Raw genomic sequence first — 16,173 nt, forward strand, 5'->3', positions numbered from 1 at the left:
TCATTCCACCATAATTCAGTGGCAGGCATGAGAATTGCTTGCTTCATGTAAGTGGACATTCTCTATGCACATCGACTCACAGCCTGAGATGAATTTGTTTCTACCTGTTTTATCAAACTCTTTGCTGTAAGAACAGAACATCATTCCATCCTCTGCTGACAATTAACCACGGGCAACCATCTTTCCATTTCTCATTGAACTTGAATATTCGTGCATGTAGTTTATTCCGTATTGTCGTCGGTGTTTCGAAATTCTCTTCTACCTGCATTTCTTCAACTTCCGCTTGTTTAGCACACTGTTTACGCGTTAGAAAATTATCCATATTGCGAACTGAAATACTGAACTCATTCACGCTTGATCGGCGAAGAAATGTGGAAGTATAAAGCAAGTCACATTTGCCGTCTTTGTCATGCACGCTGCAAAGATTGTATCATCTCGCTTTTATTGAGTAGAGTCTGGTAACTACCGTGTGAGAACTGCATGAGTGAGCATGACTGCAGGTGGAAGATGGATGAAAATATTCTTCAAATCAATAATTTCTGAATTCTTGCCTGTCGCCAGTGACAGGCATCAATAATTTTTTCTGTCACCTTCTAAAATTACCTGAAATCAATAGGTAGACTGGCAACATTTCGACCCTGTCTCAGTGTCTATCTCCACCTATCTTATTCAGGAGGTACAGAAATTCTCATTGTCGCTTCATGCAATGAAACTGGATATAAGCTCTTGCCTCACAGGCCACTTTCAGTTTAACTAGAGAGACAATCTAGCGAGACAATCTATGTTGATAGTGCAGACTGTAATTGATAGCTCTGACACGGTAGTCCCATAAGTACACACCCCTTCTCGGCTCACTTCCGGTTTGTATCTACCTGGGTAGTCTGCTAGGGCTTTTCCCTTTAGCAGTGAGTATGTTTCAGGGTTGTATTTTCATTCAAGGTCCGAAAATTATGTACAATTACTGTTCGTCACGACAGCTTTTAAATTTTACTCTGGTGTCTTACGATGATTTTCGTTCATTTTAAATTCAATAATACGTTGAACAAATGTGACAATTTAGCTCTTCGCACCAACTTTGTAACTTGATACTTTTGTTTTCCTTGCAAAGGTATGTAACATGAAACTCTTGTTTTCTCCAAAACACATGGAAGATGGGCTTGTTTTGGGGATATATGAAAGAAAGTTAAATATCTGACAAAGAAATGGAAGAGAAACAATTTTTTTTTTTCAAAACGCAGACTTTTTTTATCACAGATGAACAAGAACTAATTCAATTATCAGATAGTCACGGAATACCACTTTCTTTTCCTGTTGCCACCTTTGTTGTTACAATAAAACAATTCAAAATTAATACACAACAATATACACTGATACCACTGGGAAGCATTTCAATGAGAAGTATTGAAGGTAAACAGCGCCACTTGGCCGATATTATCCTGCATTGATGAACTAGTCTCCTCAAAGACTGATTAAATTAATGTGTGCTTTCATTAGGTGCCACGGAGTCTGCAGCAATATTTGAGCACTTTCCAGGTTTCTTTTGTCACAAATTTACAATTTGCAGAATATTAAAGCCACTAACTCGGAAACTTTTTGGTCTCTCTTACAGACGCCGTTGAGCAAGAAATAAATAAGCCGCTAATGAGAAACTTCACATTTCTCTTCTTTATTTAAGCCCTGAAAAACATACTATTGTAGTTTGAAAACAGCAGATGATATTTGTTGAACCAACCTGTGGTTAATTCTAAAAGATACGTTTAACTTTTGCACTAAAAAGGGACAAGTGGCGCCACCTAGTACCTGACATTACATGACATAAAAAACCACGTGGAAACATAGTATATAACACTTACGATGCTAGAGCGCATGCCTCTTACATGTTGGTTCTACCATAAGGAAAACTACTCAAAATTTGTGTGTTTCTCTGTATGCAATGTATCCTCCACCTAATGTACAGAAGACACGAACGCTAACTATTCTGCGCATGCGTTTAGACCAAATTGGTTTTGTTCTTAAGAGAATAGTACCACAAAGGAGAGCAAGGGGTTACTTGAAAAAAAAATATAGCTTTGTGATGTTTACTCCTAACTGGCGAGCGCGTAGATATAACACGTTCTATGTAGGGTACACGTGTACCTTTCCCAGCTCACCCCACCATTTCCTTGTCTCTAGATTAATTAATTAATTGAAATTAATCAGTTAAACAAACATTAAAGTTTACACCTTAACGCTTTAGTTCCTTATTACCTTAGCAGCAGGCAGCCCCCAAAACCATCCCAATAGTGCATTCTGCACTAAAAATGGACTAGTATACCAGTCAATACAACTGTTACATGTATGCAATACTCCAAACCTGTGGTACAACTTGTGAAGTTGCTCTGTTAAAGTAAGCCCTTGGCGATTAAGATAGGATGCCATCTCTGCCATGACCACTGCAGCACTTATCCCATCTTTATCAAACACATTAGTTCCAAACATAAATCCTAACAATAAAATGCACAACCTTAAGTGAGATTACCAACAACTTTATTTGTACCCAGCACTTGACATTTTAGTCAAGCTAATAATAATTTATTTTACCAAAGAGTAAAGAGAGTGCTGGCTACCCTAAATAACCACAAGGGGCTAGAAAAAAAACAAAACAAAACAAAAAAACCAGCAGCTATACTTATGCACAGTATGCCTTTACTTCTCACCTATTGCTTCTTCAAAAGAAAAGAGGACTGTTTTCCCTTGAGCCATAAGATCAGAAGCAAGATTACCCATCCATTTAAAGCCTGTCAGGGTTTCCTGCAGTAGAAATTTGACATTGTTTGTGTATAAAACATTATTATAGGACTTTGGTATTTCTTCAACTCTGAAATGAGTATGCTGAGATGATTGTTACACGATGTTTTAGAGTGTATTACAGCCCCACTAGGACTGCAACGATACAATTTCTCACAATACGATACATATCTCGATACAAGTGTCACGATACGATACATCATTACATACAACTGACAGGCAAAGAAGAGCTGTGAAGACCAGACAAACCATGTGTTTTGTCCGTGGGTGCACAAGACTGTGTCAGCTGACAATTAATTAGAACTGTGCCTGCTTTTGTGCCGACATCTCGAGAGATATATGTGACTGGAAGCATGCAAAGCAATATGAAGCAAAGATGGAATTTTTTGTCCCTTTCCCGGGTCCCTTTGTTTAATAATTAGCATAAGCTCTGAAAGGACTTGAACTTGGGTAAGGAGTCGTAAAAGACAGTTATTTCTGAATGTTGAATTTTTTATACATAAAGAATCACAATATCATAATGTCGTGATATCTTGTCCTAATATTGATATTCATATTGTGACAAAAAATATCGCAATTCGCCGGTGCATTAGTGTATGTTGCAGCACTAGCACCCACAGTTGTTTGGCAAGTTTTTGAAAGAAATAAAGATTACTGTTTGGACAAAAGTGAAAAGTTGCATTCCCCATGAAATCCTTTCTGCCCTGTTTTTTAAAGTTAAATTGATGGATAAACAAGTTGTTAATCATGAATGCCAGCTTTATTTGAATGTCCTTGGTGTAATCATTTTTTGTACACTTGAGAACTGCTGGCTAAGAAAGGATGGTATTAGAATACTAACCAAACTGAAGATGAACTATGTACTCCCCAAACAGGTGTGAAACTGGTGATTTGAACTCACCAGCAAGTGGTAATTGAAGGCTTTAGTGCAAAAAGGGCATATATCGCTTTTTGGGCCGATTTTTATTCTTTTACAGGATTGAGCTAATTTTTGGCAGACTGACTTGTTTTGACATGAAAAGCATCGTTGCGTAATGGTTTTTGTTGATTTGTGCTTCGTTTTCGAGAAATAACGTCTGCAAAAAAAACTCACTTTTCCAAGCGCCACCATCTCAAAACAAGTCAGTCTGCCAAAAATTAGCTCGATCCTGAAAAAAATGAAAATCGGTCCAAAAAGCGATATACACCCTTTTCGCACGAAAGCCTTCAATTATTAACACTGCTGCATTTTTCTTTATTCACTTGGCAATAGTAAGAAATTAAAAAAATGTATACCGCATACAGTTGGACCCTGCTAATTCATACTTGGTGATTTCAAATTCCCCAAATTTCGAACTCAAAACCATTTCCCTTCCATTTGCTCTTCAGCCATTTACTATAAGCTATTTTGAACTCCTTCTAGTTTGAACTATTTTTCGTTTCCCCCGAGAGTTTGAAATAGCGGGCTTCAACTGTACATGTTTTAAGATTCATGCACATATTTGTTAAACACATTTTTATTCCTGGATAGCCAGGCAGGATTTCTTTGACTAGGGGCAGATTGAAAAATTGTCCCTGCTTCCAGAACCAATCAGATCCTAGGTTTTGCTGTGTTCTGCCTGTTCATGCTCTGAGGAAACCTAATTATTGCTACAGAGCGAGCATAGCAAGCGAGCAGCAACATAAGCAGGATTTAAGAAGAATATATAGAAGGGGGGATGAATTCTCGAATTCATCACTTTTTACCAGAATGCACTGCATTTAACCAGAGTGCATGCACCAATTTTTACCAGAGGGCATTGCCCCACGAACAACACGAGGATGTCAAACCGTCGAGCCGTCATCCTTATTCACATGGATTCCAGTGAGAAAGTTTGCTCTGATTGACCTGTAAAACGATGTGAAGGAGATCGTGCTTGACTTTCACAACTCTCGCTTTTGTTCCTAATGCAGTATGTAAAAGTTTGTAAATCTGGATGATTAATTGTGACATCTTAATTTTAAACTTAGTATGTCATTTCTTGGTAGTCTTGCCTCCTTGGTTGAATCCTTAAATCAAGAGAAATCGTCGTTACTAAAGCTTGTTGAGTAATTAAAACAAACGAAAACTGTAGAACATGCTAATTTCATATATGCTGCGATCTGTTCCTTTTCATCCACACATGAATTCAAGCTAAAGCTTTAGTATTTTCACGCATTGTGATAGAGGCGTCCTCAACATAGTCTGTCACAGTCCTAGAGACATTTAATGCGTACCAGCACAGAATTTAAAAGTTAGACTTCTGCTCCTACAATTTCCACATCTTTCGACTTTCACCATCTGGTAAAGGGGAGGTTGATGTCCATCCTTTTGTAACATTACTAAGAGACCTCTGGCGCCAGTCTCTTCATGGTTGAAACCATGTGTGTTGTTGTTGTAAGTCAAGGATTGGGTTGGCCATTATCCGTAGTTGTTTTGCAGAGACGCTGTACCCATTTATAACAGGAAATAAAGAGTTGTTTAGCTGTTAAACTGGTGGCAGTGGTGGGATTCAACGATATGGCCTCAAAAGAAATGCTGGAGGATGTTGTCGAATGGCTAACTGAGCAGTTGACGGTGACGACTGCATCCTTGAAGTCGATGAGCGAAGAATTTCGACAAGCACTGGAGAAACTTGAAACCCTGGAGAAAGAACACAAACGATTTGTTCACCAGGTCAGCGAACTGAAGGAAAAAGAGTCCAAGCTAATCCTTGACAGGAACGAAGCAAGAGAATTGGTGAAGAAATTGCTAGAGAAGGTATCGCAGATGGAAAGCAAGCAGCTGACCCTTAATAGTCAGTCGGCAAAGTTGACGAGTGAAACCCAAAAAAGTTTTGAGTAGAGGCAACGACACGGACTTCCAAGCGTTTTTGGATCAGTTTGAGGTATGTGCGAAGGTGAACGACTGGAACGAAGAAGAAAAAGCAAATCAGCTGATTTTGTGCATGAAGGAGAAGGCACTCTCCAACTCTCATCGGAAGACAAGAACTCTTACCAGCGCATGGTCAAAGGTCTACGTGGAATGCATCAGGTCCCTGAAGTTGTCAAAGCTATGCTCAAGGCTCGAGGAAGAAAGGTGGGAGAAACTTTGTTAGATTTGAATATTGATATTAAACGTCTGTGTGGAAAGGCCTACCCTAGCTTGAGCACAGCTAGCTTGGAGCAAACTTGTATAGATCATTTCACTGATGCACTTGGGGCAACACTGGCAAAGGATGGAATTCGCTCTAAGCCTTTGACATTAGATAAGGCCCTATCAGAAGCTCTGGAGCTTGAAGCATTAGAACTCAGAGTGATTAGGATGAGGGAGAGGGTTGTGAACGAAGTGTCAACCCATGGGGGCGAAGCCAACCAAGTACAAAACTTACCCTTGCCAGGATGTGCCCCAGGGCTCTCAACTATGATTGCGTCAGCTACAGCAAAAGCAGCAAAGCAGCAGCTGAGGCAGTGGTTAATGCTATACCTTTGAGTGGTGGTCAGGGAAACAGGTCTCCCCAGTTCAGACAAGCCAATGGCTGGGGTAGGGGGTGTTGGTCACGTGGGTCTACATATCATTTCCAAAGGAACTGTCCCCAAAGGAACTGTCCCCAGGGAAACTTCTGCAGGGCGGGGACAGATCGTAAACGTAAGTCGCTTCCCGCTCGGAGACCAAGTACCAGTGATACGCATAAGCTCCATCCAACCTAACGTATTGTTAGTTGACTGCAAGATCAAAGGGGTCCCTGTAAGAGCAACGGTAGACTCTGGTAACCCAATTTACATATTGAGCAATGCCGTGTTCAACTATATTGGCTTAGGCAATACCCTGGGGAGGGTCAGCTCCAAGGTTGTGGGTGCCAAGGGTTCACAGCTGAACATCCTAGGAACTGTGGAGCTAGACATAGCCGTTGAGGGGATAAAAGCTAAACAGCTATTCTATATTTGTGATAGTCTCAAGCAGAGCGCCCTACTTGGAATGGACTTTTTAAGGGACAATGGGTGTGTTATCGATTTTAATGGGGGAACCCTTCATGCCGGGAATATGCAGGTGAAACTGAAAGATGAATCGAGTTGGGAAGTGCACAGAGTGTCCCTGGTAGACACTGTTACCATTTTGCCGGACCAGAAAGTTGATCTTGTTTGCGAGGTTAAAGGGGCAAATTTGGAGGGAATTCAGGGAGTTCTGGAACCTATGGATAAGATCTTCCAACGGTTCCCAATCACGGTGTCCAGTACCCTATCCTTAGTGAATAACAGATTTGTACCAGTCTGTTTCTATAACTATTGTGACCGACTGGTCATCATCTACAAGGACACAAGTGGGAGGGAGTTCTGTCCAGTCGTAGAGAGGGGCCAAACAATACCCATGGCATGCAACTACAGGTTTGAGACTATACTTGATGACAGTGATATGGGGACACTCAACTGCAATGTGCATTTGAAGCAGAACCAAGTTGGGATACAGTTGATGAGATGAGAAAATTATTCCCAATAGACAATGACCAGATAACAGAAGATCAGAAGGTGAACGTGTGGAGAATCATGGCCAAGCATTCTAAAGCAGTATCAAGGGGACCACACGACATTGGCCACTGCACTAAGGTGCAACTTCGAATCAACACTGGATCTGTACCCCCTTCAAGACTTCCCAGCACCACTTCTCACCACCACATCGCTACTTGAGAGAGATGTGATAGAGCCATCCACTAGCCCTTGGAGCACTCAAGTTGTTCTAACTTCTAAAAAGGATGGCTCATACTGTTACTGTGTTGATTTCTGCAGGCTAAATAGTGTCACTGTCAAGGAACATTACCCTGTTCCAAGGGTGGAGGACACGATTGATACTCTTGCTGGAGAGATATTTTTTTCAACCTTGGACTTAATCTTGGCTTATCATACATTTGAAATTTATCCAGATGACAGAGAGAAAACAGCATTCTCTAACAAGCAAGGACACCGGCAGTGGAAGCAAGTTCCATTTGGGCTTTGTAATGCAGCGCCATTTTTTGTGTGCCAGATTGCTAGTTTGTTAGCTGGAATGACATGGGAAGAACTTTTGGTGTTCCTTGATGATGTCTTAGTTTTTAGTCCCACCTTTGCCAAGCACTGTGAGTTGTTGGATCATGCTCTCACCCTCATTGAGGAAGCTGGATTGAAAGTGAAGCCAGAGAAATGTCGTGTCCTGCTACAATGTGCACTTTTTGTTGGCCACATCTTGTCCACGCAAGGAGTGTCTACAGACCCTGAAAAGGTTTCTGCAGTGAAATGCTGGCCACCACCAACCAATGTGTCTCAGTTGCATGTTTTTCTGGGAAAGATTGGTTACTACAGAAAGTTCATATCAGATTTTGCAACTCTTGCAGCCCCCCTCTTCCAATTCGAGGAAAGGGACGGAACTTTGTGTGGTCTAATGACTGCCAGAAATCGTTTGATACCCTGAAGCAAGCCCTATGTGAAGCCCTTGTACTCACCTTTCCCCGATTTGACCTTCCATTTGTACTAGACACTGACGCTAGTGCAATTGGCATTGCTGCTGTGTTATCTCAAATGCAAGATGGCGAAGAGCGTCCAATCGCAATACTGCCAAGGCCCTGACGAAATCGCAGAGAAAGTGGGCACCAACCAAGATTGAGGTGTATGCGCTAGTGTTCGGGACAGAAGCATTCTACCCTTACCTGATCAGCAAACAGTTTGTTGCTTGGTTGGATCACCGATCATTGGTGTGGCTTCAGACCTTTGAGCAACCCAAGCTGCAGGAAGCTAGATGGGTTGAGTACCTATGACAGTTTGACATGAACATAGAACACCGGGCTGGTCGTCTACACGCCAATGCCAATGGCCTTTCTCAATCGACCTCGGCCAGAAAACCATGTGGCTGACATGCTGGAGGAAACAGAGAATTCCCCTGCATCAGTGATTGTTGGACAGACTACCAGAAGTGATGCCACAACTTCTGTTGAGGGTTTCAGGTCAGAATGCAAACAAACACCTCTGCCATGGTCTAGTGATCATCTTAGAACAGAGCAACCCAAAGACAAGCACCTGAATGCCGCACTGCAGTGGCTGAAAGCAGGCAAGAGACCCTAGAGAGACCCGCCTTTTGCGAAGAAGCAGCGTGAAATCCTTGACGGGGCTCAGTCACGGTATTTTGAGTTATTTTGGCCACATACAAAATTACCTTTAAATGGTAGGAAACCTGAAAATAACAGTTTAATAAGACAGAAAAACACCAAGGAGATAATTATGTAATGATAAACCATAAAGGAACAAGGATGGCTATGGATGGAGAAGATTGACATGGATTACAAATGACGAATTTGAAAAATTGAGGCTTAACGTTTCAATATGCGCAAACCGTGACTGAGCTCCTTTAAGGGGGTACAGGAGTGAGTGGAGAATAATCTGGAGGCCAGTCTACGTCACCAGAAAGATGTCTACGATGCACGCTGCAAGCGGAAATCAAGACCGTACAAAGTTGGTGATCTGGTATGGTTGCAGGAGACGGCCATTCCCCGGTGGGTGCACCGGAAGTTCTATCGTCCCTGGTCTGGACCTTGGCGGGTCGTCAAGGTCATATCAGATGTCACCTACAGAATACAGTGTGAGGAAGTTGCTCCCTTGCGGGCGAGGTGTAATGGCAAGTCTTGTGTGTTCTAATATGTTAAAGAAAATACACATGTGATTGACATTCAATTCACTGAAATTGTTTTGACAATGCACAAGAAAGCTGGTAAGGACGGTTGAGCTTGACTTGAAAGTGCACTTCAGCTCTTTTGAAAAAGATGTGTTGACACGACTACAAAATAGGCCACTTAACTTGAAACTAGAAGCAATCACAGCTTATCAAGTCTGTTCAAGTTAACAGTACACTAGTATACCTAACTGGTAGAAAATGCTGCTGAAGGAAAGGAGGATGTACCTTTACGTATAACCCAATGACTATCCTTGTATTATGAGTGTTGATGCTGAGCAGGGTTTTTTTCAGACAGAACTCAGGATTGTCGGTAAAAGCAACAACAGCAACAAACTGTGTTTATATATATATTTAACCACAGCAAAACCTGTATTAAGCAGACCCCATATTAAAAGTGGACACCAGCTTGAGTCCCAAAATTGTTTCCCACATTTACTGTAAAATAAACGTGCTTTTGGCGGACACCCCTGTTAAGCGGATGCGGACAACAACCTTAAGCCATTTTGTTTCACAAAACCTGTATTAATTGGACACTTCAAGGGCATTTTAATTCTAAAAACTCAGCTCAGACCACTTTAACATTGTTCAGCCATGCTGGGTGAGATGAAATTCAAAAACTTTGCTTGCCCTTCAGGTAAGCTGTAATTTCATCTTCCTAGCCCAAATCTCTGAGGAGCTAGCCCAAAATTACTTTAGTTAATAAAGATAATTAAATCAATTTAATATGCAAAAATAATGTTAATCAATAATATGGAGCTTAGATGAACTAATTCTCTTTGATTTCCCTTTTGAATTAAACCTTATACAATAACACATTTAGCACACTCAATGAGTGGTTCCAGAAAATGTCCATATCCCCCACGGTGTTTTTTTCCCAGTTTGACTCCCACCCCCGCGATTTTCCATTATAGGGGGCTTCACGGTACTCCCCACCATCTGCTGGAATTTCCATGATTTTTCTACTTGGGTCCCCCTACCCGATGGAAATTCCATATCCATAAATAACAAGACTAAAGTCATTTATTTTAATCTCCTAGGCATATTTTTTTCACACAATGTACGCTTTTTTATCCTACATCATTTATAAGGATATTTACTACATCAGGATCAAAACTGCTGGGTAATGAAAGATTAAGGCTCTAAGATTTAATTTTCCAAGAAATGACCGTGTAAAATTCTAGAGTGACATAAATTCATGTCACGTTAAAAATGAGTTTAAACTAACAACTGGCTTAGAAGTGCTTCACTCCCAAATGGCATAGCAGCTGACTTTTTCTTCACTGAAAGAAGTTTTCATACGAGAATCTAAGAAAGAACTGAAAATTTAGTGTAAGCTCTTTTAAATAACCCAGTCAAAGTTTTAATTTATGCATACTCAAAACAACATATTGAATTACTTAACACAAGCAGACTTAGGGTGCCTTTCTTCAAGAAAATCCAAGATTGGATTCTTAAATCCAAAAAGGATTTTGTGTTTCTTTTCTAAACAGATTAATCCAAGATCTCTTAGATCATGGTGCGTCAAAGGAACCGAAGAATCCACTCTGGGCAAAGATTCTTCTCCTTTGAGCGACATGATCCGAGTGATCTTGGATTGATCTGTCTAGTAAAGAAACGCAAAATCCGTTTTCGGATTAGAAAATCCAATCTTGGATTTTCTTAAAGAAACACATCCTTAGTGTTATAACGGGAAAGTAAAGCCGTCATGCAACATGTTTTTCACAATACCTGTTTGCCAAATATCGCTGAAATTTTTCTTTTTTCTTTTTTTTCTTTTCTTTTCTTTTAATTAATTGCTACTTACACTACTTACAAAAGAACTTATTACTTACGCCACTTATGATACTAACACTTACTCTATACAATACGCATACTCGCTCTACTAACAATGCTAATACTTACACTGCTTACAATACAACATAATTAGATTACTTGCACTACTTACAATTCTAGCACAGCAAGATCATACCAGTTTACTCCTGTCAGTGATGTAAATACGGAATTGCGAATTACAGAAATATCCATGGTATATATGCGCCTTGTTTCTTTTCCTTTCACTTTTATTTTCGTTTTCAGGAGACTAGGGTCAAGCTGTCAAGAGACTGCAAAAGTGGCAACAGAGGCTCCCACTTTTTTAAAACGATTGTAGTTGTATTTTTTTCCATTTCATAGATATGTTTAAAATACAGTAAGAAATCATTTAGTTTTGGAGAACATTTTTTCTGTCTAAATAGCAAAATGTAATATTTAACATTTAAGCAGCAGAAGTTAATTTGGAGTTTATGTTTAGAGCTATCTGGCCTTAGACCCAGTGCCGTATCAGGCTCTAAGGGTGTCTCTTTGGCAATGACTTGGCAAGACTGTAGCCATACTTTAAAATTGGTCCAAAAATATTGAGTTTTTGGGCAAGCCCAAAATAAATGTGCAAGTTTCTCTGTTTCTCTTTCGCAGAACGTGCATTTCTCGCTATCGACGAGACAAAGTTGTTTGTTGATATTCTTCTATGAAGAAACTTAAAATTGAAAGTTATAAGTTTTGTGCTCTTTCTACACTAAAAAGCCATTTGGTAAACCTCTTTCCAGTTGAGCTCTTGTTTTGTTGTGAGAGTGATGTCTTCCTGCCACTTTTGTTGACTTTGGTTGGGTGGTTCACTTTTTCCTGATACAAGTTTCTTATATACTAGTCTACTAGGGTTTTTGCTTTTTAAAAATTTTGACAAGAAACTTTCATGTTTAATCGAGGTTCTGATATTATGGGGTATATATATTTGAAGAAGTTTTATTGAAGAAATGATTCTAAGAAAGGTTAAAGGTTGGGCTGTCAGGTCATGTATAGTTTGGAAAGCAGTGAGCGAGAGAAACTTTCCGGAGTCATCCATTAAATGTTCTACTTTTGTTATCCCTTTAATGAACCATTCGTTAAAAAAACTGGTCTATTCCCTACTCTTATAAGTGAATTATACCATAAGGGCGATGACCGAAAGTGAGAATCTGATACAATCTTTTCTTCATAATTGGCTTCTGACTAGATTTCAAGAATTTCTTTGAAAAAACAATCTGATACTTTAATAATGTTATGACTGTCTTTTATGTTTAGATTTCCAGTTAGTGTTACTTCACCTCCATATTTTTCAAGTTCTGAGTCAAAAAATCTTTTCCAGCTTCCACAGTTTCTCTTATCTAGATACTTCTTTATCTATGTGGCTTTGAGAGATCTATTAAAGGAAGCTATATCAATCATTTTAAGTCCCCCTTCTGAGTAATCATTAATCATTACTTTCTTTTTATTTTGTTGCCTTTGTCATTCCATAAGAAGTTATAAAACATTACATTTATCTCCTTTATTGCTGTATGATTTGTTTGAAGAGGAGAAAAAATATATACCAGTCGTGAAGCTATGAGGCTTTTTAAAACAGTAATTTTACCTAAAAGGCTAAGTCTGTGAAGTTTTATCTTTGTAATTCAAAGATATAGTTACATCAGGGTCTGTTGACAACCACACCCCTAACGCTTCCTGAAATTTTTCTTTCAGGAAAAGAATACACTAATAAAGTCATACACTTTGTCTTTGTATTTTATAAATAATAGTAAGTTCATTTTGTGCCTTAATGTTTTTAATTTGTCGCACGTTTCAACCACGTCGTACTACAAATAATCAAGTGAAATCTTAGTTAAGGCTCCAGTGCTGTTACATATGCTTTGAGACAATTAGACAAATGGCACTGAATTGACAGTGCAGTCAGGACATGCAGTCAGGAAAAAAATTGATTTCGGTCATTTACATTTTACATTTTACTCTATCTCAGAAAAAAACAACAAAAAAAAACATTTGTATTGTTTTACCTTCTCTCACAAACTGTCTGCCATACACAATGTCTGAAGTTTGTCATTAGAAAACAAAAGGAAAAAAAAAACAAACAACTACCAATATTATTTCAATCATGTCCACTTCATGCTTGCCCATTGGGCAACCTGTGATAAGAAGGCGCTAGCCTGACCGATCGTTTCACTAGTCCCAGGCTATTGGACAGCCTTTTTGTTGCGCCCTGCAATGTCGTTTTAAAGCTAAGTAGATCATTCCAGATTGATGCATTGACTGACTGGGAATTGTCTAATATATTTGAGCAGTCTTTGATCTTACACTGTGTTACAAAAGGGTTAATAATTAACTATTATTGCACAAAATATTAGAACCTGTTTCGAGTGGACACCCTTCATTAAGTGGCCACTAGTGAGTGTCCCAAGGGTGTCCGCTTAATACAGGTTTCATTGTACTCTAATTACGTAGACTACTGTACTCAGCAGCTGTCACAAAATGTCAGATTTTTTTGGCTCAGTGTCCAGTGAGGACAGCTCACTTTGTGCAAATTGTCACTGCCACGAGGTTTGCTCGAATATTACCCCAGCACAGTAGCAGGTCCGAGAAAATAGATCATGTTTGGTGCATTTTACCGAAGCCAGAAACAGTGGTAAATCACACATAGAAATCTCTCAGAAAAAATTTACTTATGAAGATGACAAACTAAATTACGCTGAAAAACCCCTCACCAAAGGAACAGCAAAGCAACTGTAAAGTATGAATTGAACAAATTACAGTACTAGAGGAATGATTTACACAACTGGTACATCACTCATGAAGTGGGCAATAGCATGCACACAAGCATTATGCCATTCAAGATGGCACTGAAATGGTACATGGCCCAACAACAAAAAACAATGTTAGCCGAGCTTTTGCCTTGGTTACACGGGAAACCCAAGATTGAGTCACGGAACTTCCACAAATTACGTAGTGTTCTTCTTAGGTCAAACGCAATTAGACCTGTTCACATCTGAAGTAAGATTCAATTATACTCAAAGAGGCTGGCAACAGTTTCCAGCACTTTTCTACCAGCTATACTTCGAAGGATGAATACTACCACTGTTTGACAAGTGATGGCAATATTGGTGCCATACAAATGCCCAATAATTAGAAAACGAAGGTCAATTAATCAACATGACATATATATTTGGTTTAGGAAACCTCTTGCTCTCCTTGTGGTACTATTCTCTTTAGAACAAAACCAATTTGCCCTAAACGCATGTGCAGCGTGCAGTGCCGACTATATATTAGGTGAAAGATGCATTTCATTTGAGATCACATGACACAAAAACGTTGAGTGCTTTTCCCTGTGGTAAAATCCAACAAGTAAGATGCACACGTTCTGGCATTGTTTGGGTGATGTATTCTGCTTTCATCCCCAGAGCCACATGGTTTTTTACATGTTGTGTGACATGACCAAGGACAGCAGTTATTTTCGGGTAACGTCACTTCTCTTGTTTTAGTGCAAAAAACGCTACTGTGACTGCGTATCTCATAGAATTGCCCCTAGCTCAGTTCAACAAATATCATCTGCTGTTATCAAACTACACTAGTGTGCTTGCCAGGGTTCAAATTAAGAATGGACACCTTTTGCCTCTCCTTAGCGGCTTATTTATCTCTCTTTCAATTGTCTCTGTGAAAGAGGCCAAAAAGTTAAACATCTAGCCAAACTTTCCAAATTTAATGGCATTAAAACTTGTCAGATTGTGAATCTGTGACAAAAGAAACCAGGAAAGTGTTCAAATGTTGCTGCAGACTCCGTGGCACTAAATGAAAGCGCAGTTCACCGATGTAGGATATATCATCTCGGTCAACTGAGTAGAGGTGGCCTTCAACACCTCTTCTTGAAACACCAACGCTTCTCAGTTGTATTAATCGATATCGCTGAGGTGGCAACTGAACAAGAACATGGTATTCTGTGACTATCTGATGATTAAATTACTTCTTGTTTATCAGTGAAAAGAAAATTTGCATTTTGAATGAAAAACAGTTGTTCTTCTTCCATTTCCTCATAAGATATTTAACTTTCTTCCATTTCCTCATAAGATAATTACTTTTTTCCATTTATCTCTAAAGTTTACGAGAAAACAAGGGTTTTATGTCACATACCTTTGTGAGAAAAACAAAACTATCAGGTTACAAACTTTGGCGTGAAAAGTAAAATTGCCACGTTTGCTACTTCAATGTATTATTGAATTTCAAATGGGCCTAAATCAATGTAAAACACCAGAGTAAAATTTGAAAGTTGTCTTGACAAACAGTAATAATATTGTAAGTTATTATTGAACATCGAATGAAAATACAGACATCAAACATACACACTGCTAAGATTGTGACAAGATCATGGCTTATCAAGGTTTCTGTCTGCTCGTATTCTGCAAGGGGAAGAGCTCTAGGTACCAAAGTAAATACAAACCAGGAGTGAACCGGGCAGGGGTGAAGACATGTGTGAATATCGTGCCAGAGCTATACATTGCACTCTGCACTATCTGAGATTGTCTCACTAGTTTATTATTGAATTGTGATAAGCATGATAAGATGCAACTTTTTCAAAGTTAAAAAAATTTTGTAAAGTAGGTTGAGAGCCACCTTAAATTTTCGAAAATTTAAGGGTGTTTTTAGCAGGTCATATTGTTGCTATGGTAACCTATTGTGCCATAAAATTGACAGCAAAATGTTCATCAATGATTGGGCAGTGTTTTGACACCGTGATTTTGACATCAACTGATATAGAGGTTATAATGACCCATCAAAATCTACGTCTTGGAAAGTGCTGGAAATTGTTTCGAGCCACCTTACGGTCAACATACTACACTAGTATAAACCCACCCATTAAGACACATTCTTAATGATCA

General features: G+C 39.3%; 2 protein-coding genes across 4 annotated transcripts in view; one reads left to right on the forward strand and one right to left on the reverse strand.

Annotated features, from left to right (window-relative positions):
* The window catches only part of LOC145498013 (uncharacterized), a 66,962-nt gene that overhangs the window by 45,304 nt on the left and 5,485 nt on the right, over window positions 1-16,173 (forward strand). The window contains exon 3 of one of the 2 annotated variants that reach the window (XM_081477886.1): window positions 11,537-16,162. The exons of the other annotated variant lie outside the window; for it this stretch is intronic. Coding sequence (XP_081334012.1) covers window positions 11,537-11,609 — 73 coding nt within the window. The 3' untranslated portion in view covers window positions 11,610-16,162. Of the gene's footprint in view, window positions 1-11,536; window positions 16,163-16,173 lie in introns of those variants that run through there. 2 annotated transcript variants of the gene reach the window in all.
* LOC145497922 (phosphopentomutase-like) overlaps window positions 1-16,173 on the reverse strand; it is a 102,204-nt gene that overhangs the window by 34,443 nt on the left and 51,588 nt on the right. For both annotated transcript variants that reach the window (XR_014050746.1, XM_081477799.1), the window contains exons 14-15: window positions 2,697-2,790; window positions 2,354-2,483 (exon numbers count right to left, since the gene is read on the reverse strand). Coding sequence is in view for 1 of the 2 variants with exons in the window: in XM_081477799.1 (XP_081333925.1) it covers window positions 2,354-2,483; window positions 2,697-2,790 (224 nt within the window). In the remaining variant the exon portion in view is untranslated. The remainder of the gene's footprint in view (window positions 1-2,353; window positions 2,484-2,696; window positions 2,791-16,173) is intronic.

The sequence above is a fragment of the Orbicella franksi genome, chromosome 9 (genome assembly GCF_964199315.1).
Source record: "Orbicella franksi chromosome 9, jaOrbFran1.1, whole genome shotgun sequence".
In the NCBI taxonomy this organism is placed as follows: domain Eukaryota; kingdom Metazoa; phylum Cnidaria; class Anthozoa; order Scleractinia; family Merulinidae; genus Orbicella; species Orbicella franksi.